Source organism: Polyodon spathula, chromosome 7 (genome assembly GCF_017654505.1).
Source record: "Polyodon spathula isolate WHYD16114869_AA chromosome 7, ASM1765450v1, whole genome shotgun sequence".
Lineage (NCBI taxonomy): Eukaryota > Metazoa > Chordata > Actinopteri > Acipenseriformes > Polyodontidae > Polyodon > Polyodon spathula.
In genome coordinates, this window is record NC_054540.1 from 14448459 (window position 1) to 14470776 (window position 22318).

Genomic DNA, 22318 nt, shown 5'->3' on the forward strand with positions numbered 1-22318 from the left:
AATGCAATACAAATAATTACTAATTTTAAGTCTTGGGATGTAACTGTAAACAAAACAGCGCTGTCAGCATTTTTTTTTTTTTTTTGCTGAACCAAGAGTGTCCCATTATAGTTACAGCTCCTCCTAACTCATGATGTGCCATCCTGCTGTGGGACTCCCAACTGCAGTAGCACTGTGCTGGTCATATTCGATTGTGACCTGTCTTCTCCTTTCCTGTAAACCTGCTGAAACCTGAGATGCGATACTGATTTTTTTGCTCTTGATCTGTAGCTCCTCTGGCTACATTGACTGCCCTCTTTAAGATGGAATGTTTTCCATGAAATATTCATGCACTGGGAGTTAATTTATCAGCTAGGAGACTAGCTTGGCCTATCACTGGAGGTTTATTAGCAAATTAGACTGGGTCTCTGAGACTTAGTGGATGGAAAAAAAACATTTCCTTCCTGTATTTATGCTGACTTACAGTTATGTAGCTGAAAAGGGATACCTTACAATTTGATCACTGTTAGAAAAAGAGGAGCTAGCTGGGCAGAGTGTGTTTTTCATGTGCATGTTTCATATTTTGGTAAAGTTCACCTCAGTGTTTTTGTTATATATCTGGTATATGTTGTACCTGCTATGGATTATTTATAAATGCACTTCAATAAATTGCTTACTTACAGTACCTGTTAAAACCCAAAGGCAGTATTTTATACCTGTAAGATATAACAAAAGATACTAGCAATACTACCAAATAGAAAAGGGGACCTTTATGAAATATATATTGAAAACGTACAATATTTCATTTTGAAAGTGACACCCCTCTACCCAATTGCAAATACATTTTTAGTTAAACAGATAGGCATTTAAGCAGCAGGTAAATGTCTGTGAGTCTTATGTAAGAGACCAGGCGACCTCTAAAGAATCTGCACAGTCACAGAACAATCCAGTCTCCAGCTGTTGTAATAAGGATTGCTGCATTCCTCTGCAGAACACTAAGGTCAGTTCTGACAACTTTGATGTATTTTATTAACCTCTTACCAGATATATATGGAATGTAGGAGCTTGTATCCAAATGGTTTGTGTAACAGCGGATTGATTATATGGCAGAGGAGAACAATTCAAGGTCACTCCACTTGTTAAGAAAGGCTAGACTACCTGTTGGAGCGTAATTAAAGTGCCCAGATAAACTGTGGCATAAAGCTAAAATGCTCTCATAAGCATGCGGAACCTAAAGGTTACCATCACCAATGGCATGGTGTACAGTAACAGGGCTTTGTATAAATCCAGTTTGATGGAGGCAGCAGCTAAATGATCTAAAAGAAGGATTTAAAATGTAAAATATCATTATGTGAGATCAAACGGAAAGCACAATCCTGTTTCATGCTTTGTGGATGCTATGAATTGTGTGAAACGAGAACAAAATGAAAACAAATGGTGTTTTTATACACCAGAGGAGGTTATAATGGAGAGTAAGACCTGTTTTTTCAAATTGCTTCCTGAACGGACACCTGAGCCTCACCGTTGTACTTTGATGGTGGTTAATCCACATCCTGGTGTTCAGTCTTCTGCATGTGTGCACTAATTTACTATATTTACTGTGGAGAGTGATCCACTGCCTTTCATCTGAAAATGATGTCTGTATGGTCCACTGTTTTTATATTGTACTAATTCTAATTTATAATGTTTGTGTCATTTAATTAATAGGATAAAGCTTGCTCAGAATTGGAAAAATTGTTTATATCTGCAGCATTTTATACAATACAGTATGTATAGTATGAGATGCCATTGTAGTTGAAAGCACAGCAGAATGATATCAGTGGGGATTGCACAGGGACTCTGACAGCATGAGATTGGATTAGGTACTGAGAGAATTTGCTCTAGTGTTGGAAGTGATGCAGATGACTCACCGTGACGTAGCTAGACTCAGAGGGTCCAAAATAGAATAAAAACATGATAAGTATAACACTTATCACTTTAAAGTAACTAAAAAATATTTATTGCATTCATTCAAATAAAATGACAGAATTACCAAAGTTTATAACGTTGTTCCAAATTACACCATTACCTTGCTGATCCTCCAAATTCAGCTGACAACCCACTTGACCCCTTTGTAAACATTTATGTGCATATTGAATTGAATGTTATAATTCCTAAACACATTGCTGTTGTTGTTTCTTTTCTAGGACTGTCTTATCCTGGAGAAGAATGACCTCCATCACCCAGTGTGCTCCTTCCAAGATGACTTCCAGGAGTTTGAGATGATTGATGATAATGATGATGAGGAGGAAGAAGAGGAGGAAGAAGTTGACCCTGAGGCCCCGCCTTCCCCCTCTGCCTCTCCTCCTGCCTCACCCTTGGGCACAACGCAGAAGAGTCGACCGACCACACTGAACCTCCAAGCGCCAGTCTCTCAGGTAACTGTCTATCAAAAAACTAAACTTCATTCTCTGGTAGCTTATCCTAAAAACCTGTGTCCTTCAAGTAACTAAACTTATTTGCTACCTGGTTTGTCAGGTAATGCAATTTCTCTCTGGTAAGTGGCACTGTTAATGGGAACAAGGATGGTCAGGTTTATTCTGCCTTTGTGGCATCATATGTGGGGCATGTTGTGGGCTGTTTTATTCTGAAGAGATGCTCTGTTTCTGTAAACTACCTTGATCTTAGTTTTTGTACTCCAGGTAATATCACTATTTTTTTTCTTTAAGTGACACACTTACTAATTTCTGTCAGACTTCTTTAGTATGCTATCTGTCTGTGTTAGTTCTTCCTCTCGCATGTATTAGCTTATTATCCCCTGTGCTTGAGTTAACATGGAAGCTGATTTATTGAATTTGTTATATTGAAAACTCTGGGGCAGTATGTATGTTTTTTTAACCTTTTTAATAGAAGTACAGTAATATCTTGTTAACTTTCCCTCTAAACAAGTATCAGAAGCTAGACTTAGTTATTTTATATTAGGATAATACATATTTTATTTGTTTATCTAAGCATTTTTTATATATTTTATGTGCTGTGCTGTAAAGTTTTTTTAGGTTTATGCCAGGGGAGTGCTATTACAGTAAGTACTTTGCCTGGGTTTTATATGTCCATTTATTTTCAATATCCTGAGTTGTCACTTAATATATAATGAGCTTCCTCCTGGCTTGAGGGATACTTTAATATACGCATTTAAAATGATGTTAAAAAAAAAAAAAAAAAAAAAAGATGGGATCAGATGTCACAAGTTTAATGCACATACAGTTTTTGTATTTTTTTTTTTTAATATAATATTTTATAATATTATTAAAAATAATGGAACATTGCAATTTTTAAATGTGATGCCTAAAACATAAGCATTTTCTGACGGAGTTGTACTGGGCAGCTTCAGGGACTGCATTGTTTTATTTTCAGTAGCAGTTTGCTTGTGTATTTAGTTAAACACATGTGGTTCAGATTGGCTGTCCAGCTTCCATTGGAGCTGCATTCTTGCTATGCTGTGATTCACTCTGGCCCCTTTCTTTTCCCAGGATTCTCTGAATAATAATGGCAGTTTTTCTCCACTGAAAGCCAACTGGCAGGAAGCTCTTTGTCATTCATCTTCATGTGGTAAGCTCAGTTTATAAAGTGCAGAATGTTGGCAGCTTGCCTTATGGAGTTCAAAAGAGTTCACAAAAATATCAGTAATATTCCGGACAAAAGTCTGCACTATGGTTGACCATACCCTTAATGAGGATGAGCGAGCCCTGGAAAAGGTTGACTATGGAGGTGAATAACATCTTTTCACCTTTTAATTTGATTTGAAAATAGCTCGTAGTTACCCACACTAGCTTCTAATTTATTTTCTGAAGCAAATTTATACCTTGAAGCTTGGTTTAAAGGGTGTAATTACTTCTTGCTGACAGTAAATAAAACATTTGAAGACTTAAGTCTAAAGTCTTCACAAAAGGCTTAAGTGTTTTCCTTTATACATTACCTGAGGCCTATTAATACAACACTTAATTTACTTTTTTCTTAGGACATTTGTCTCCTTCCCATTCTTGCTTTGAAGACAGTACCCATCTGAATGGCCATTGTACTGCAGCACCAAGTGCTGGTTCTCAATGCAAAGGTACACCCACAAAACACTCAGGGGACACTGAACAGACACAATCGCCACTCAGGCCCCTCCTGTACGATTTTGAGGGCAACAAACGGGAAACCCTGGAATACGGTAAAAAAATGTCTGACCCTCCCATGGAAGATTATAATATGAACATAACCTCTTCACCGCCATCTCCACTATATTCTCCATTCCATGACAGACAGATGTCTCCTAAACAATATCTCTCTTCAACAGGGTCTTTTGGTCAACACAAAATGTCCACCAGTTCAGACACTGGAGTAGAACCCAACACGGATAGTACCAGCCCAGTTACAACCATACCGGTGATAGATGAAGATTCACAGAGCTCTGATACTGAGGTTGACCATGACCTGACCACTGACTGTGCCAAAAAATGGATGTGCCAATATAGACAGGCCAATGATACTTACACTGTCACCTCAGAGTCAGTGGCAGATCCAGAAGTGGAGTATGACCTTACATTAGATGGCACCAGTACATGTCAGTCTCCTACCAACCCAGTAGTTAATGATGCTGGTACTCCAATATCAGATGATGAACTAGATAAGGTCTTTGACATTGATTATATGGGAATACAAAGCAAGGACTGTGTCTCAAAAGAACCAGAGTGTTCATCGTATGTTGAGTTTCCTCCAATTGAGCCTACTTCATTCTGCATTTACAGTTCCCCTACAAGTCAATCAAATGCAGAATTAGACAGGCCACACAGTACCAGTGATGCTAATGAACATAGTCACCCACCTTCTTCATCCAATGACACAGCCTCTCCTTCTTCCGACCCAGGCATTGAAGCAGATCTCAGGAGTAAAGGAAGGTACATGCCATCCGGTAATCACACTGACGATCTTAGCTCTCCAGGTTCTGATTCTGACATTGAAGGAGAAATAGAGGCTGCCTTTGCCTGTGGAGACCACTTGGTCAGTAACATGATCTCATCTATCTCTGAGACAGAGTTGGACCTCACCAGTGAGAGCAGCAGTGGCCGGTCCTCACACCTCACCAACTCTATTGAAGAAGCAAGCTCTCCCGCCTCTGACCAAGAGCTTGAGACAGAGTTAGAGGCAGACAGTGGTATAATTGGCATCAAGGCCTCCTTGCTTCTTGGGCAGTCCGATCCTTATGAAGTTACTTCACCAACGTTAGAACTGGAAGTCAAACCACAACTTGATGAAGATCAAGCATTAATGGGTCTTCATAATGTTGATGGACTTACATATGAACACATCGCAGACCCAGATGAAACCTTGCCACCAACAGACCGCAGCGAAGACCACCTCATGAGAGAATTAGTTCTTAAGATTGAACCTGACCACAGCTTAGAGAGTTTCAAGAGGTCATTTTACCTGCCGATAGGGCCCAAACTGATGCCTGATATGGACAATGAAGAAGGTAATAGTGAGTATGATTCAGAGTCGGATTCAGAAGCTGACCTGAGTGAAGACGCTGACTCCCCCTGGCTCCTGAGTAACCTTGTAAATAAAATGATTTCAGAAGGCTCTTATCCCATAAGCTGTCCAGAGGAGTGCTTCAAGAGGTCTGGCTCAGTATCTGACACTATTTCACCAATGTCAGATTTGGAAACAGATGCTTTTAATGAACCCCTAGACAGCCAAGCTCACCAGTTGAGTTCAAGTAGTGATGTATGGACAAAAAACTCTAAGGAAGGCCTCTTAGATACAGATACTAACAAACAAAGTTTTTCAAATAAGGAACCAGATGGCAGTGAAGGTTGCAATACGTCAGACTCCAGAAGCAAAGCCAAAGATAAGATGATAAACTCTGAATGTAAACTAAATTCAGCTGGCACCTTTGAAATTTCAGGCCTTTGTTTATACATGAGTAACCCTACCAATGATACAATCACTCCAGTCTTTGTTGATCAATATAATAGTGCAGTCAGTGCACACAATATGAAAAGCCCAGGGATGGATGCATCTGATACAGATAAAGCCTATAGGCATGTCAAGGATTCATCTGTTAGCCCTACAGTTGCCAAGTCAAAGACAAAGAACCTTGAAGAGGACACAGTGGAGCCTAATAATGATCTGTCTATGAATTCACATGGATCAGTATCTCCATCTGCAAGTGAGCAGCTAGACACTGACAAAGATGAAGGGAGAGAAGACACAAGTGTGTTTGATCGTATTAAAGAGGTTAAGAACAGTTTGACTCTTGATATTCCTATTCCTAAAACAAACAGATGCTTCAATTTGACCTACTCCACTGACAAAGAAGAAGAATCATTTCTTGAGAGCATCAAGAAGTCTCCATATCATGATCACTGCTTGGACAACTCCCCTTCTATAGATGATAACTTAGATGAACTCCCTCCTTTAAATGTGTTGGCACCCAAGCAGAGAGATGAATCCCTGGCTTATGACTCCATTAAGTACACTCTGGTGGTGGATGAAAACACAACCCTGGAGCTGGTTAGCTTGAAAAGATGCACCTCTGTCCTGAGCGATGACAGCGAGATCTCCACCATCTGTGATAATTGTGACCTGGAGGGGGATAATGAATTTGATGTTGATGTTGACGGACCAGAGGTCCTCAGCTCATCTGAAGATTCATCCCCTGAAGCCGATGTGCAGTTTTCCAAGAAGTTCTTGAACGTTTTTGTGAACAGCACATCAAGATCCTCAAGTAAGTAACTCATTTAGGTCTGCAAAAAAGCATGTTGCAATATTACAATTTCCCACTTTAAAAACCTAAAATACTGGTAAGACGTCCCTATTAGAGCTATTTTTTTACCAGTTATACAAACAACATAAAACACTTCTGTGGGATATTTTCATTTGTTGGATGTCCAAAGTATCATTGAGAGAGTAATGTCTGAAATATCTTCTGGATTTGTTTTTTCTTATATATAGGTATAGTACAGTGAATGGAGGTCCTACTGTGATTTGTTATTGGAGCTGTTACTATAGTAACATGTCATTTTGCCTATTACTGTTATACAGTAAAGACACTGATGATTTTCTAGGGAGACTTAACAGGAGAGTGACATTTTTCTACCAGTATATTCTACGTAGGCAGTGGTCAGAACCCTATATTGTAGAAAGAAAAATATATTACACCAGTCTGTAATACTGAAGGAGCATTTGTTGATATTGTGCTTAGGATTGAGGAGGTAGTAAATGAGTGGCCTGCTATATGTTTTAAGTTTAAAACAATAGATTAAATGAGTTAGCTCATTTTATTGACTTCCTGTCAACACAGATTCAATACATTTGATATAATGTATTTGCTGTGTATGCAGGGCATATATAATCATGTTACCCATGGAAGTCTGATATGTCTTTTATAACCAAAAGCTTTAATTATATTTAATAATTTTTTATGGTTTGCATGACCAGCTCTTACCCAAATAAGAAACTTTCTGGAGTGCTGGATGCTACAAATTCCTCAGAGATGCCAAGAAACCAAACCACAAATTTCATTGATATTTAGACCAATCAGACCAATATGGCCTGCTGTTGAATTTTATATAGTTTACATATTTATTTCTCCTGTCATTCTTCAGTTTATAGCTACAGACTGGGTTTGTTTTTGTGTAGGTACAGAGTCATTTGGTCTTTTCTCATGCACAATAAATGGAGAAGAAAGAGAACAAACCCACAGAGCTGTCTTCAGGTGAGTATAATCCCAAATTAAACATTTTCACTTTTGACAGTCACAGCTTCTGAGGATATCCTTAGAGTTTCGTCTAGTTCCATAAGTACAACATAGATCACATATGTCTGTTAGTGTAGCTGTCTGTTTAACTCCCTTGGGCTCAATTGTGGATTGCAAGGCTGTAAATTGGTGTTGGAGAAGAGTCACTGTAGATGTCACTCACATGTGTGACACAGATCTTGGTGCCTGATTGTCAGTAAGTTGGCTTAGTGAAAGGGTATGGGGTCAGAGAAAAACAGCAGAAAACTTCATACAAGAGGCTAATGCTTCTGTTGGCCCTGATAGGTACTGGTTAAAGCATTACACACAACATTGAATATGTTTGACTTCAAAGGGTGTTTTGTTCTTGAAGTCACAAAGCATAAACTTAATACAAATGTAAAGTTATGATTGTGGTAAAGGGAGTATATCTTTTATGATGGTGTATGTCTTTGAAATGGTAAAGAGTAGAACATGTATGATATGTGCAAGTTGTTATTAATACATTTGTTTTGTCCACAGAAGAAAAAAACATTTGATTTGCCACCTTTACTTTGTGAAGTCTGGGGGGGCCTACTGGAGGGTAGTGTGTTTAGAGAGAGATTTCTTTTCAGATTTGTGTGTGGTGAGGGGCTGTTTTAAAGGGAGCCTTTTGATTATGTTATGGTAATCAGTTCAATTACAATATTATTTTACTCAAGGGAAATTATAACAAAATATGAATTAAAAAATAATTGAAAGGTACAGTTTAAATGTGTACACTTAATTTGTCTTTATGGTAATTACTAGTGCTATAAATCTCTACTAAAATGTCATGATTGCTCTGCCGTAAACCTCTTTTCTTCAACCCACCACCTTAATGGTTCTTACCATCTTTTCCATGAAGTAAATCAGTAGCCAACAGAACTAGGTCAATCTTTTTTACATGAAAAACCCCTCATTTTTCAGAGTGACTGCAATAAAGATTTCCCATACAAAAAAAGCACGACAGCTGCATTCTATCATCTAACCAAGCAACCATTTTTTATGTGGATTCACACCAGGCTTAAAATCATGTGGGAGCTCACTGGCTTGGTAACCCAGAGGTCCATTCTCATTAAAATTCTTCCTGTGTATAAATGGTTTGAATACGGTAATCATCAGAGATCAGAAGCCATTTTGATGATAGCAATGTTAATTAGTGGCAGTTTGCTAAACTGCCTTGAAGCAAATCAAATTAAAATAGTAACCATTTTTTAACTTGCGAATGAGGATTTGTCCTTTGAAGTTACCCCATCTCTGGTTAATCAGTTTAACTTTCTGTCACTCTGTCTTGAATACGTACAGTATTATAGACAGGGAATGGAATAAACTGAACCTTGTTGATCCCCTCATGAACAGTGTGAGGGGAATCGTGAGAGGAGTAGAAATGGTGAAACTGGGCGGTAGTCTAAGTCTAGGGCTGATGACCCATCACTGATAGTAATCAATAAATCATGTATCCCAATCTTTTGTAACCTGAACCTGTTCTAGACCAGTTAGATGCAGCAGCTTCACAGTTATAACAAAAACTTCACAGGAAGCACAATCCATACATACAGTACAACACTATGCTAACAAACATATTTAATGGTATTATTTCATTATTAGTTCACTGCTTTCTTTAAACTGCTCACAGATTCTCAGCCAGAAATATCTGCATTAGAGGCATGTACACTGTTGACAGCAAGATTCAGTTTGGTTCTGTTTACCTGAAATGCATAGGGCCCTCCTTTGAAACAAGTGCCAAGGCATGTTTTCAAGAAACAACTGCTGGAAGGTGCAGATATATAGTTTCTTCCATGTTTTGTATATTTTTTATATCTTAAAAATAATGCATTGTATATGTTAGTAATGTTAACTGATTACCTGGATGATACTTGTTGCAAACACATGAACATGGTCATTTTAAAATGTGTGTCCCAGCTCTACCTTATAACCCCCTTGTCTTACCTCACTTATGTAAAAACAATATAGGACTGAGAACCAAACGAGCTGGCAATGAATAGCAAAATGTGTAATGGGATGAGAGCTGGCAAATTCTTATCCTGTACCTCAGGTTTATCCCTCGGCACGAGGATGAATTGGAGCTGGATGTGGATGACCCGCTCTTTGTGGAAGTGGAGGAAGATGATTACTGGTACAGGGGTTACAACATGCGCACTGGAGAGAGGGGGATTTTTCCAGCGTACTACGCTCATGCAGTGGTGAGCCAAGCCAAAGAATTTATTGGTAAGTGACCTAGACTTAGAATGCTGGACAAAACAATGGACTAATAAACAATTGCATCACAGAGAACATGATTTACCTACAGTATGGCTATGTTGAGAGCAAAGGTTCCCCATTTTAAGTGTAATACACCGCTTTGCATTTTATGTGATCTTTCAGGAATGAAGAGGAACACTGGCTGGGTGGAGAGGTACAACGTTCAATTCCTGGGCTCAGTGGAAGTCCCATATCATCAGGGCAACGGTATCCTGTGTGCTGCCATGCAGAAAGTAATTAATTCCCTTCTTTAAATTGGAATAGTGCTCAGACTTGGCAGCTGTGATACCAAGTGTTCCCCTTGGATGTGTTGTAAAACAAAGAACTTGTTTGCTTTGCAGAGATTCCTTGTCTAAACCGCCACCTGCAAGGATTGTAAGCTTAGCTCATTGACTGAATTCCCATTTGTTGAGAAGGTTCACTTTCTTTATGTGAACAGGGGGCATTTTACATTACATTTGAATTTGTAAATGAAAAAAGGGCTTTGTTTGACTTTATTCCCCTGCTTCTTCAGATTGCAACTACAAGGAAGCAAACTGTCCACCTGAGGCCTCCATCCACATGTGACCTGGAAATAAGCCTTCAAGGGGTCAAACTGGTCATGAGCTTGGATGAGTATGGAGTGGACGATGAGGTGAGCTGCATGCTGAGAAACATAGCACTTGCTCCCAAAGCTGTTGTTTGCAGGAGATGAAAGATTTGCAAGGTTTAAGTCCCTTTGCATTGGTCATTGTAATTCCTATAGATACTGTATATTAGTAAATTATAACTTTGAGGGGGGCTTAACTGAGTTAAGGAAAAGCCATGGAGGTATAACGTATGCTGTAGATTGTAGTACGTAAAAGGTTAATCTATATCGTATATAAAATGGATTGGTAAACCCAACCAAGTCCACCCTTTAACTGAACACAAGGCAAACATTGTAAAGAAAGTGGAGGGCTGCATGTCTGAGCATTTCACTGTTTTGTTCAGTTACTGTGCGTGTCTGGTGAGTGTAATAAAGTAGAGAATATATCTCTTTTTTATCCAGTTTGACAGGTGCAGTCACTTCTTCCAGATGAAGAATATCTCCTACTGTGGCTGTCATCCTAAAAACAGCTGGCAAGTCTCTCATGGGGGTGGGAGGGACATTCCAAGAATTTTACTCTTGTCCCATTTGTTTCATTTTATTATTTGTTTTTTTATTTTAGAGGATATAAGAGAGAAGTATGGGCTTGCAACGGTAAACCACCAGATGGTGTTATGTTACACATTTCTATCTGCAATATGAATCTAGTATGTAAACTGCTGCGGGGTCCATTAAGTCTACAATCTCGTGCACAAGCAGCATAACATTACAGAATGAGAGATATAGGTCAAAGATACCCTATATGTCTTGTTTATTCTTACCCAATTTGTATGTGTCTGTAGTTCAATGGCAGATGGGAATGTGACAGTAGTATAGTGTATTGACTCTACTTATAGAGCCTGCAAGTCTAGAACATTGAGTTTGCTGCTGTTCTTACTATTACAGTACTGTATGTGCAATACTGTGGTTTCATTTCAGCATCAGGATGTTTTTTTTTCAATAGGGAGACATTTTGTTTTTTTGTTGTGAATTGCAAGAATCAGTATTCATTGAGTGACTCATAAAGGAAACAAACCTCAAGGTGTTGCAAACAACCAAACTAACTCCAATAGCTACTGTAACCTAGCCCCACTCAACTGTATATTTTTCATACTGCTGATTTAGTTTCATTTGATTTCATCTGCTTGGTATTTGAAACACTTTGGAGTGTTCCTGCTTGTTCAACATAGAACCCAATGCAAATCTGTCAGTCCTTTTTATACATCAAAGTATGTCCAGTTAATTATATTGTATTCATAGTTCAACTATGGGAGTAGAATATTCTATTTTAATAAATATGCAGTACTGGGCAGTTTAGTTGAAGAGATGGATGGGTGGATGATAATGCAATATTTTTCTAACTTGAGGGAACCAGCCTGAATTACACACATAACTAAATACATTTTTTTTAAAAAGTAGTTTATTTTTCTTATTTTTTCAGCTACTTTGGGTTTATCTCCAAGCATCCAGTTCTGAACCGCTTTGCCTGTCACGTGTTTGTATCCCAGGAGTCAATGCGCTGTGTAGCTGACAGTGTGGGGTAGGTTCAGTCTCCTTCTTTAATCCTTTTTTTAAAAGTAGGTCAGGTCTCTTTATAACCAGCATCGTGTCGTGGTTAGTGTAAGTGTTATTATGCAGCTGGTGCCACAGTGATGAGACAGAACGGGACTGCATGCTGTTCCTCTAAGGGTGTATGTGCTCTTAAATGTGTATTATTATTAATAATATTAGTAGTAGCAGTAGAAGTAGGAAGTATCAAGTAGGAAGTAGGAAGTGGTACGTATTAGTATTTCAGTTTGAGCTTCTTTTGGGTGTGCCATAGTGGTGTTGTTTTACATCCTAGACATACTTAGGGTAGAGACAGCAAAGCCCCAATTAAGCATAGTATCTCTGCTCTGTACCTTTTCAGTTTTTTATTTGGCTAGGCTCAGTCAAGTCTTACAAGACAAATCCATGAATTGCTGCAGCAGTAAATCTAGTAGTAGTGATCATACACATGAACCAAAAGGGTGCAGATGTGTTAAGCAAATAGGTACGCTTAAATACTTTTGGAAATGCATTTCACATGTTGTTCTTTTCCAGACGAGCATTCCACGAGTATTATCAGGAGCATCTGGAGTATGCCTGCCCCACAGAGGACATTTATCTGGAGTAAGATGATTCATACCAATCCCCGGATCTGTATGTCCTTCAGACACACCACAGCGGGGTTCTCAAGCCTTTTTCTCTTGTAAAATACATTTTCTTTCCAAAGTGGGATCTTTATTTTTCCTTCCTCCACCTTTTGCGACATGCCCAGAATGAATGCCGTGGGTTTATTTTATTTATTTTGGGGATTTTAGGTAAACAGGTTGGCTTAAGAACAGTCTTTTGAACATCAGCCAATATAGGGAAAATACTCTACTACTGTACATGTCTGACTTTCATGCATGTCTTTAACATGATGTACACACACACACAAAAATAGAAGTGTGATTTAAATATATAAAAAATATGTCTCTAGGGGATTGTACAGCCTTTGTAAAAGCAGTAGAAGGAAATTCTTCACAATTTTTTTTCCCATCTGGTTGAACCCTTGAGATGTGGATTTGAATAAGTTTAAAAAGATTAAATGAGTGCAAACCAATGACCATGGACAGAAGCAGGCAGGTGGAGGTCTACTGTGGCAGCACACACATAAGACACATTAACTCCTTAATTGAGAAAGAGACTGGGGAAATGGGGCTATAAAATGCCAGCCGATGTTTGATATGTACTGTATATATGTATAGACAGAAAAGACAATAGAGTCAGCTCATTCATTTGTTCATAATAATGATCAAAAGGTCATTTCAGGTTAACTGGCAGTAGGCTGTGTGAAGAAAACCTCATTCAGTGGTTCTAGATGGCACCACAGTCCTTACTGGCATAGAGAACGATTTATAGTCCCATTAAAAGTAATGAATTGAAAAGAACGGCATGATAAATTAATCTTTCGTTTGTATAATCATGTGCTAATGCATAGCAGTTGTAAATGTTAAAAAAAACAAAACAAAAAACAATAATGCTTTTGAGTTGAGAACGCATTGATGCTAAACCAGTCAGAGCACCACTGAACAGGGGCAGTTTGAGGCAATCCACTCAATCCAACCATGCAAGCTGTCCAATTACTGATATTGTGCACTCCAGCCCCAGGTCGCAGCCAGTTGCACTCAAACTCTGCCAGTTTCACTCTGGTTTGTAACTTGAATAAACCTATATATATATATATATATATATATATATATATATATATATATATATATATATATATATATATATATATATATATATATATATATATATATATATATAAAAGGAATAGAAGAGTGGTTCTTGGTTTGATGATGTCACTGAAAGGCTTAACATCCCAAAAGATCTTCATCCTGTTGTAAATTGTGTTTGTCTGCTTTCTCCCCTTGTGTGTCTGTCTGTGCTAGCTAGACAAGATTTTCTGAGGAGAGGTTATTTTAATCTCTCTTCACAATATTTTTACATTAAACAGTTGTGATGTGAATTATATAGCCAATGGAACATGTTCATACGTATCCCTCTACTGGTCATTATCTGCATTGATGTTTGTTTCAACTTTCACATATCTAAGTGTGCAGTGCATTCACCAGATTTTCTCTATCATTCCCAATAGAGAAGACTTACAGCATCTTCTGTCAGTGAGTTGAAATCCAGTCTTTCTCTTATGTCATGAGGTTTCTCATAAAGAGTGCACCTACTCATTGTTATTCAGGCAATACAGCAAGCAATGGATATAATCTTTCCAATATATTGGGAACAATATATCAAATATGAAAGGCTATTTAGATGAAAATCGTTTGTAGAAAAAGCTTTAGCTATACAGATTTTCAGTGATCAGGATCTGTTTTGTCTGAAGGGAAGCAATCATGTGAGGTTCTCTAAGGTTCTCTGAGGAGACCTGTGGCAGGTTGAGAATGAGACTTTGGTGCACTGACAAGACAAACTATTTTAATAGTAATCTTAACTTAGTGGCATATAAACTGTTAATGTCTTCATGTAGATTTTCCCCAGGGGTATATATATATATATAAGTATATTATATTATATATAGATTATATATATAATATATATTATAATATATATATATATAAGATCTCAGTAACTAATAAATTAAAGTACTGCTGCATATTTCCTGCTCTGCAAACGCTACTATTGCTCTGCTTTTCCAAGGTGAATATAAAGTCAGCATCTCACATTGCCATGCTAATGTGAAAACAAAAAATATATTTGGCAGATGGGGACTCTGATTGAGTGACCAGGGTTTCAAAAGAAACCTGCAAGTGTAATTACACAAATAGATATTTTGTAGAACAGGTTCTATTGTGGCCTAGTGAATTATATCCACCCTGTATGTCTTTCTGCCTCAATAACATTCTCCCCACAAACATACACTGTTTCTAAAACTCATATGTGTCTGTAATTAAAGGGTGTGCAAATGTCAAGAATTAACAGGTCAACACCTGTCTATTTACCTACTGATTTTTTTTTTAACAAATTATTTCTTTAGCAAAATCTTGTATTGTGTTGCAGCTTATTGAAATGGTGCAGGCTAGCTTGTACTGGCTTCAAGTCTAAAGAAAATATGATGTGCTGCAAGCACTGAGTGCAAATGTTCAAAAACCTGAACAGCCAGGTAATATACTACTCAACTAAGACCATTAATGCTATTCTATTTATAAGTAGTTGCAATTACCAGTTGAATTTAACTAAGTAGCATTCAGTAACATTTGGAAGGCCACTACTAGTTTTAAACATGCTCAGGCTGTTTTTATAGTGTTGATACGGTGTTGCAAAACGGTAACAGTGAAAGCATCATGATGTCAGTGCTGGTGTTTTTGTTGACCTGGTTTTCTTTAGGCTTTCACACACACACCTGTCTTGTAAATATGATCTTGCTTCCAGTGTCATTACCACTAGCCTTACATATTTCTGCAGCAGGAGTTTTGGAATTGCACCACAATCACCATGGAAACAGAATGTTTGCTTCTTGAACATACCGTACATTTACAACTTCCTTTCTCCAGCCACAGGTGTTAGAACTTTAAGAAGTGAACTGTTCAAAAGGGTGGAATGTGCAATGGGGTGGGGGGTAGTTCTGTTAGTTTAAAAAAAAAAATCATTGATGTGCACACTGATTATAACATTGTTCATTATCAAATGTGTTGGAGAACTGCTCTGTCATTCAACCTCGAAGTGACTGCAAAGACCATGACATTTCACCTCCCATCAGTAGAGCATGACTGGCCTGCATGGACTACCTGTGTTTAGCTGGGTAGTAATTATTGCTGAATTATGCATCCCAACAACCCCTGTGTGGATTTAAGTACAGCAACCTTCTTCCAGATCAGCGAAACTTTACCAGTCATCCATTGAGACTGTATGGCAGTCAAGCTTCCAATAGGTTGTTTAGTTTTCTGTGCCCTTCATTTGATCTTTCTCTAATGAGTCATGTGAGTTGCCTGTTTTTCCAGTACACGTGGAGCAGAAGAGCCTGCAGTCCTGTGCTCAGGCTCAGCTCATTATTAGAGTACTGCTGTGTCTGCTCATTTAGACCTATTGCATAAAGCACATTTGAATGGAAATAGTAGAATTCCCTTTTATTAATTTATATTAAATTTCTACTGAGCCATATCTGGTAACTTTTGGGAGTTACACTCAAAGGTTTAAATTCAGGATTTGGCAGATATGACGAGTGCTTTATACTATAAATAGACATTTCTTAATTTGTACAAAATTACAATATTGCCAGTGCATTTCTTTTTCTAAATTCAAAATGTCATCCTCCCTTTGCTGTATGTATACAGTATATACAAATGTGAATGAGAACCTACTATTCACTTTTCATTACGACAGCTACTAAATTGTTGACACAAGTTTGTATCCATTTTGTGAATTGTGGCATCCCTCCTGTTTACAAGTTGCAGACTGCAATGAAGCCCCACACACGCACACATGATGTTCAAAGTTACTTTATGTACAAGAAGGTGTTACACAATAATTTGAAACAACAGACAACAACATGGAGGGTCTTCAAAAATGGTAAATGTGAAGTATTTTTGTTTCCTCAAGGGCAGTTGTCTGGCATAAACCCCACACATTGTACCACAACAGTCAGGTGGTCTGGCATGACTATAAAAAGCGTTTGTGACAAGCTTAGCCTTTAGAGCGCCAAATAGTCTTTAATCAAATCTGTTACAAAAATGCTTGCAAATTCATCCTGATGAATTCTAAAACAAAAACGTAGAAAAAAGAAAAATTTTGAATGATTTGTTACTGTAAATTAATGTACCCCCACAGCAGTTTGCACAGAGCTGTTGCTAAATTGCTCATGCAAGTAGAGGCCAACTTATTTTAATGGAATATTTACCAAACAATCATTATTTATTTCCTATTTATAGGGAATTGATATGTGTGTCACAGTGTCTGAGTTCTTGCTCTCTTTATTGGATGGATAATTGTCTGATGGTTGAAATTGTTGACCTTGAGCAAGCTTCTGATGAAATTAGATAACTGTTCAATACTTAAGCTTAGAAGAGAACGACCATTAAAGTAACATCACACCAAGCAATGAAGTCCAATTTTATATAGGAATACAAGGTTCATAATCTGAGAAGATAATAAAAATATGTTACATGGCAACATTTACTGAATAGATTGTGATGTAGATATGTGCTGCACCATCTATAATAATGCAAATAGCTTACATCTTTCCAGACATACTTCATTTTAATAGTATTCCCATGGCAACCAAAAGTGGTAAGTGAAATTGGGTTGTGACTGGAATAACAATAAATAATAATGTAAAATACAATCTGCTTTCTTGATCATTATAATTCTAATGCCGGTATATACAAAAAAAAAAACAACAAACAAAAAAACATTGCTTGTGTAGTTTAGCATCAATGCCATTTAAAAAGTGTACTTTTGTGGAGTAAACGATGATACAGTTACATTAAAACACCTATCAAGAAGTAAACTGCACAGGACACATTTGTTTTCTTTTGAAAGGAATATTATTTGTTTGTTTATTTAATAACCAGAGTTAATTTGTATTTGTTTTGGACCACTATGTGATAAGCAAGATTAATTTTGTACAAACACTGCTGATATTTGTGTAAAAGTTTGTACAAGCATGTCTCTGCCATGCAGCAGTAGTTTTGTATGGCAAATGGCATGCACTGTATGCAGTATAAGACACATTTGTTTATGAACAAATGTTTACTATTCCCTGCTCTGCAGAAGTGCAGATCTTGTATTGCAGTTGCATTCACAAAAAGCATTTCAAATTGCTATGGTATTCTTGATAATCTGTTCCGTTGCTTTTTATTTCTGCAGACACAACCAGTTTTGTTTTGATGAAAGAGAGGCTTATGGCATTTAAAAAACTAACAGCTACTTCTTTCCTGCTCTCCTTCCCCCTCCCTGACTGGCATCATTTCTCAGATGGATTAATCTAGGCTGTATGATCCATAATGATGTAATTTTGAAATTAAACTGATATTCCTCACTGTATAACTATAGCACATCAGTATGTAATAAATAATATTTATCTTGTATCTTTAAAAAAAAAAAGGACTTGTACAAAAAAAAAAACACAAAAACAATCTTTATTCACACTGCCTTGTCATAGATTTGGTCTTATGAATAAAATATATGCTTGGTGTCAGTTAGATTTCTTTGCATTTTTAATGAGTCTATGCATGATTTTATAGTCTCAAGTGTCCCCTTGTTAGTGCATTATTTCCATAATATTTGTACAGAAACAGCCTAGCATAGCAAAGTGTAGCATACTTAAATCATGCCATAGTAAAATCCTAGTGAAATCACAGAACACAGATAAACATGGTTAATACAAGTGTGGTAAATACCATGGTTAATTGCAGTGCAAATGTAACCTTATTTGTGCTTAATTTGTAGTGTACCTCAGTAGGTGCTTTGACACAATAGACCAACATACTACATTACTTAAACTGTCATCATTTTATTACTACACAACTCCTTTTATTGTGCTGTGGATCTTTTGGTTTTTCATCTGCTTTTTATGTTAACTCCAGACATGCACATATTTAAAATACACTGTAAATAAACTGCCATGTCCTGGCAGGTAACACATTCTGACCACTGGATTGAATTTGAACTACAACACATTAAGTTATTAGGTAGCAGGTAGCAAAATCAACAGAAACTTTTCTATAGTGTCTTTGAAACAACTATTGCTAATTGTGATAGGGGAAGAAACCTATAGTCTTCTTATGATAATCCAAATATAGTGGGGACAAGAAAACTGTAGACTAGCCAAATATTGAACATGATGTAAACAAGGTAATACTAGAACATTTCTTAACTTTTCCAATAATAATAATAAAATAATTTGCTGAAATTTTTTTTTTTTAATTTTATTTTAATTGAAGCCCTCTTTAAACCAGGAGGTATGTGTGCAGTACACTTAGAAGTGCAGAACACAGGCAGTAAACCAAGCTTTTGCTAGTGGCGGAGACATTGCCAGAAGCAGATGGTTTTTTTACAGCCATGCTCCTTGAAATATGTTTAGTGTTGGTTTTCATCATGTCCAGAGGAAGCTGTCCACCTGTGTGTGTCCCGCTCATTGTCTTTGTGATCCAATCAAGGAAAGGCTGCGTGGAGGTGTAAATCCCTGGGTGTTTGGCTTCAGCACAGCCCTGTCCCCAGCTTGTGACTCCAATTACAATATACGTTTTACTCACTTCCTCCTTGCACACCAAAGGCCCTCCACTGTCCCCCTGCGGATGGGAGAAATATGTTTAAAATATAAACCCATGTTCAGCCAATGGCTGTGGTTTTGAGACGTTTAAAAAAAAGTGATAGCTGCTGTTTCATACCTGACAGCTGTCAACTCCTCCTTTCTCAAACCCTGCACACAAGTTGAGAGATGTCACTGCTCCATTATACCACTCAGTACTGTTACATTTTGTAAGTGGGATCAGGTTTATTTTTGCCTCCTGAAGAATATCAGCTGGAGTCACGACTGCAGAAACAAAGGGGGTTATTATTTTAAAAACTGGATTTTGAGTAAACTTATTCACCTTTTCAAAATTGCTTTTTCTTTTATATTATTAGTTTATCAGGCTTAAACTAGAATGGGGGGGGGGGGGGCTGTGAGATATGGATGGAGGTTAAAATGTGGACATCAGTAATTATATTGTTGTTGAACAATGACCATTATGAAACTTAAGCAAAGAATCATAAACTACAACTATGTACCAACGGTGAAGATAAAGTGTGCGGTCTGTATTGTTGATAAATTATGCCCAAGTGAGATGATTTTTTTTCATTGGAGAACATCTGCAATGGAACTGAGAAAATCAAAGACCAAAGTTGTGTAACTGATATGAAGACAGCACCTTAATGTATGTTGTCTTAAGGTATCCTACAGAATTCACGTGAGGCTGTGACAGAGCATAGCAATCCTCCCTCATAATACCACCAAGTACAGGACAGGCGCCAAACTACCAAAATAGTAATGAGGATCTAAAAAATCCAAGATTTAATTTATGCATTTTATTTGGTTAGGTGCACTTTGCAGGTGGTAAAGTGAGAAGACAGCTGCATTTTCACCAAATTTCTGAGATGGATTGCTCATTAAAATCCTTAGCATATATATATTTTTAAAGATGAGACAATTTTCTATTCAGGAAAAACAAAATATTTAGTGAGCATGTAGAGAGCAAAGTTATCAGGCAGCAAACGCCCCATCCCCAGTTGTACTGCTTTCCTAGAAAAAGGAGAACATTTCAGAGTACCATTCCTCTTGTGAAATATCTTGTTCATTAAAATATTTCATATATTTTTAAACAGGAGACAATTATCTATTCAGATATTATTTCAGATAGTGTGCAAAGCCCTATGACTCCAGTAGGGAACAATAATTGTAGCAATAAAGTTAATCTATATTTGATTCTAACTTTGACAACTTCTGATACATAGTATATGTAAATGATCTATGCTAGCTTTTAATAAGCCTCTTACAATCTTCATGTGTGATGCCCCAACCCGCTACATAACAGTGAGTCATGCTGAGAATGCTCAGGTCAGGCTTCGGCAAGCAGCCTGGCTGGATGAAACTGTTGAAATGTACTGGACGATCCAACTCTATTAGTGCAATGTCATTATATTCAGTCGTGGGGTTGTAATTCTGGTGTCTATAAGCGCTTTTAATTTTCCTCTCTGCTGTCATTGGGTTTGGTGCTGAGAGCTGAGTAGCACCAATAACAATCTTCCAAGCACTGAGGTTCCTGTAATAGAGACAAGCATATTGATGTATTAATACTGAAAGATAATAACATGAAAGTCTAAAGCATACAAAAAGAAAACTATTTAAAAAAAATAATTAATACAATGATGTAAAAGTCCTTCATCAGCTAAAATGCTCCCGAGGGCAGTGGAGCTTGTTAAAAAATAAATAAAATGGAATCATGCAATGTTCTAGTCATGGAAGACAAGAACACTGTGGTCTTTTTGCTTCTTCTTATGAGTTTGTTCCAAGCACCAATACATTTTGCAAAAAGTTACTTCAAACTGCAAACAAGATAATTCCATCACTATTAACATTAAATATGTATTAAAATGTAGCTGCAGGTGATATTGTGCAATTGATTTTTATGCTTTGTAAATGCTCTCTACACAACGCCAGATGTCCTAGTGGTACTCATTTGCATCTCTTTCATTCTATTGCAGTCCATCGATTTATTCCAAATACCCCTATTATTGAATTTCTGTCAAACAAAAGTCAAGATCATTTACAGCACCAAACGGAGCAGTCTTCATCGAGAGGGCACTATCACTATGAGAAAATGATTTTTCATGGGTTCCTTTTAAACCTGATTTTACCTTCTATAATTCCTATGGGATTCTCCTTCTGTTGCCCTTAGTGTATCCTTCAAGTTGTACATTCCTATGATCAATTTGTTATTCCTTGCCGACGTCATAATCACCCTGTACATCCTCGCATAGCTGAGGCTATAAAAGTACTTACTTCTCTGGTGTCTTGAAGCAGTGTGATGCAGTAAGAATCCACTTATTATCCAGGAGAGTGGCCCCACAGGAATGCCTGTGACCTTTTCTTGTGGGTATTTGGACACTCACTAACCAAGGCCAAGCTCCAGGGAGGGAGTCTATGCCTCCAACAATGCGAGAATGTTTCAGCTCCTTCACCATTGGTCGTGATCCACAATCTGGGGGAGGGGGGAGAACCACATGGCTATAAAACCCAATAAATAATATGGGCACAACACTGCACTAGCACAAATATGTTCAAATAGACAAGTTGTCTTTGTTTGGGATCTTGGCATAGGTATAGTATAATGAACAATGCACCCTCAACTGTTTATAACTGGGATATATAATTAGGGTTTCTAGTTTTCAAGTTTTATTTTTGATCATGTGATGTCCCTTTAAACATATTTTGAGCCAATTTGCTTTCTAAATCAAACACCCTCATATCTTGATTGAGTTAACAAATGACGTGCATTGATCTCATCTGATTCTGATTTGAACCTACATTTCATAGCCAAATTCAGCTTATTAATTTCCACTGCGTTAGTTTCTAGTAGTGTGTTGCTAATTTAAACAATCTGGTATTCAGTTAAGGCTTAACAACTATT

General features: G+C 37.4%; 2 protein-coding genes across 6 annotated transcripts in view; one reads left to right on the forward strand and one right to left on the reverse strand.

Annotated features, from left to right (window-relative positions):
- Positions 1-13407, forward strand: part of LOC121318212 (C-Jun-amino-terminal kinase-interacting protein 2-like) — a 36801-nt gene extending 23394 nt beyond the window's left edge. Inside the window, exons 3-13 of one of the 4 annotated variants that reach the window (XM_041254648.1) lie at positions 2166-2396; positions 3489-3567; positions 3977-4171; positions 4298-6727; positions 7642-7717; positions 9816-9988; positions 10145-10254; positions 10536-10655; positions 11052-11122; positions 12070-12168; positions 12711-13407. In XM_041254648.1, coding sequence (XP_041110582.1) covers positions 2166-2396; positions 3489-3567; positions 3977-4171; positions 4298-6727; positions 7642-7717; positions 9816-9988; positions 10145-10254; positions 10536-10655; positions 11052-11122; positions 12070-12168; positions 12711-12783 — 3657 coding nt within the window. In that variant the 3' untranslated portion in view covers positions 12784-13407. Of the gene's footprint in view, positions 1-2165; positions 2397-3488; positions 3568-3976; positions 6728-7641; positions 7718-9815; positions 9989-10144; positions 10255-10535; positions 10656-11051; positions 11123-12069; positions 12169-12710 lie in introns of all 4 variants that reach the window. The other 3 variants (XM_041254649.1, XM_041254647.1, XM_041254650.1) reach the window with 3 other exon arrangements.
- A 1381-nt stretch (positions 13408-14788) lies between these two features.
- LOC121318214 (acrosin-like) lies at positions 14789-22263 on the reverse strand. Of its 2 annotated transcripts, none has more exons than XM_041254651.1 (4): positions 21691-22263; positions 20685-20950; positions 19538-19683; positions 14789-19438 (listed from the first exon to the last, which is right to left on the reverse strand). In XM_041254651.1, exons 1-4 carry the CDS (start codon positions 21870-21872, stop codon positions 19097-19099), a joined length of 936 nt encoding a protein of 311 aa, XP_041110585.1. In that variant the 5' UTR covers positions 21873-22263; the 3' UTR covers positions 14789-19096. The 2 variants fall into 2 exon arrangements, with proteins under 2 accessions (XP_041110585.1, XP_041110586.1); XM_041254652.1 differs by lacking the exon at positions 21691-22263 and adding an exon at positions 21546-21681.
- Positions 22264-22318: the final 55 nt, after the last annotated feature.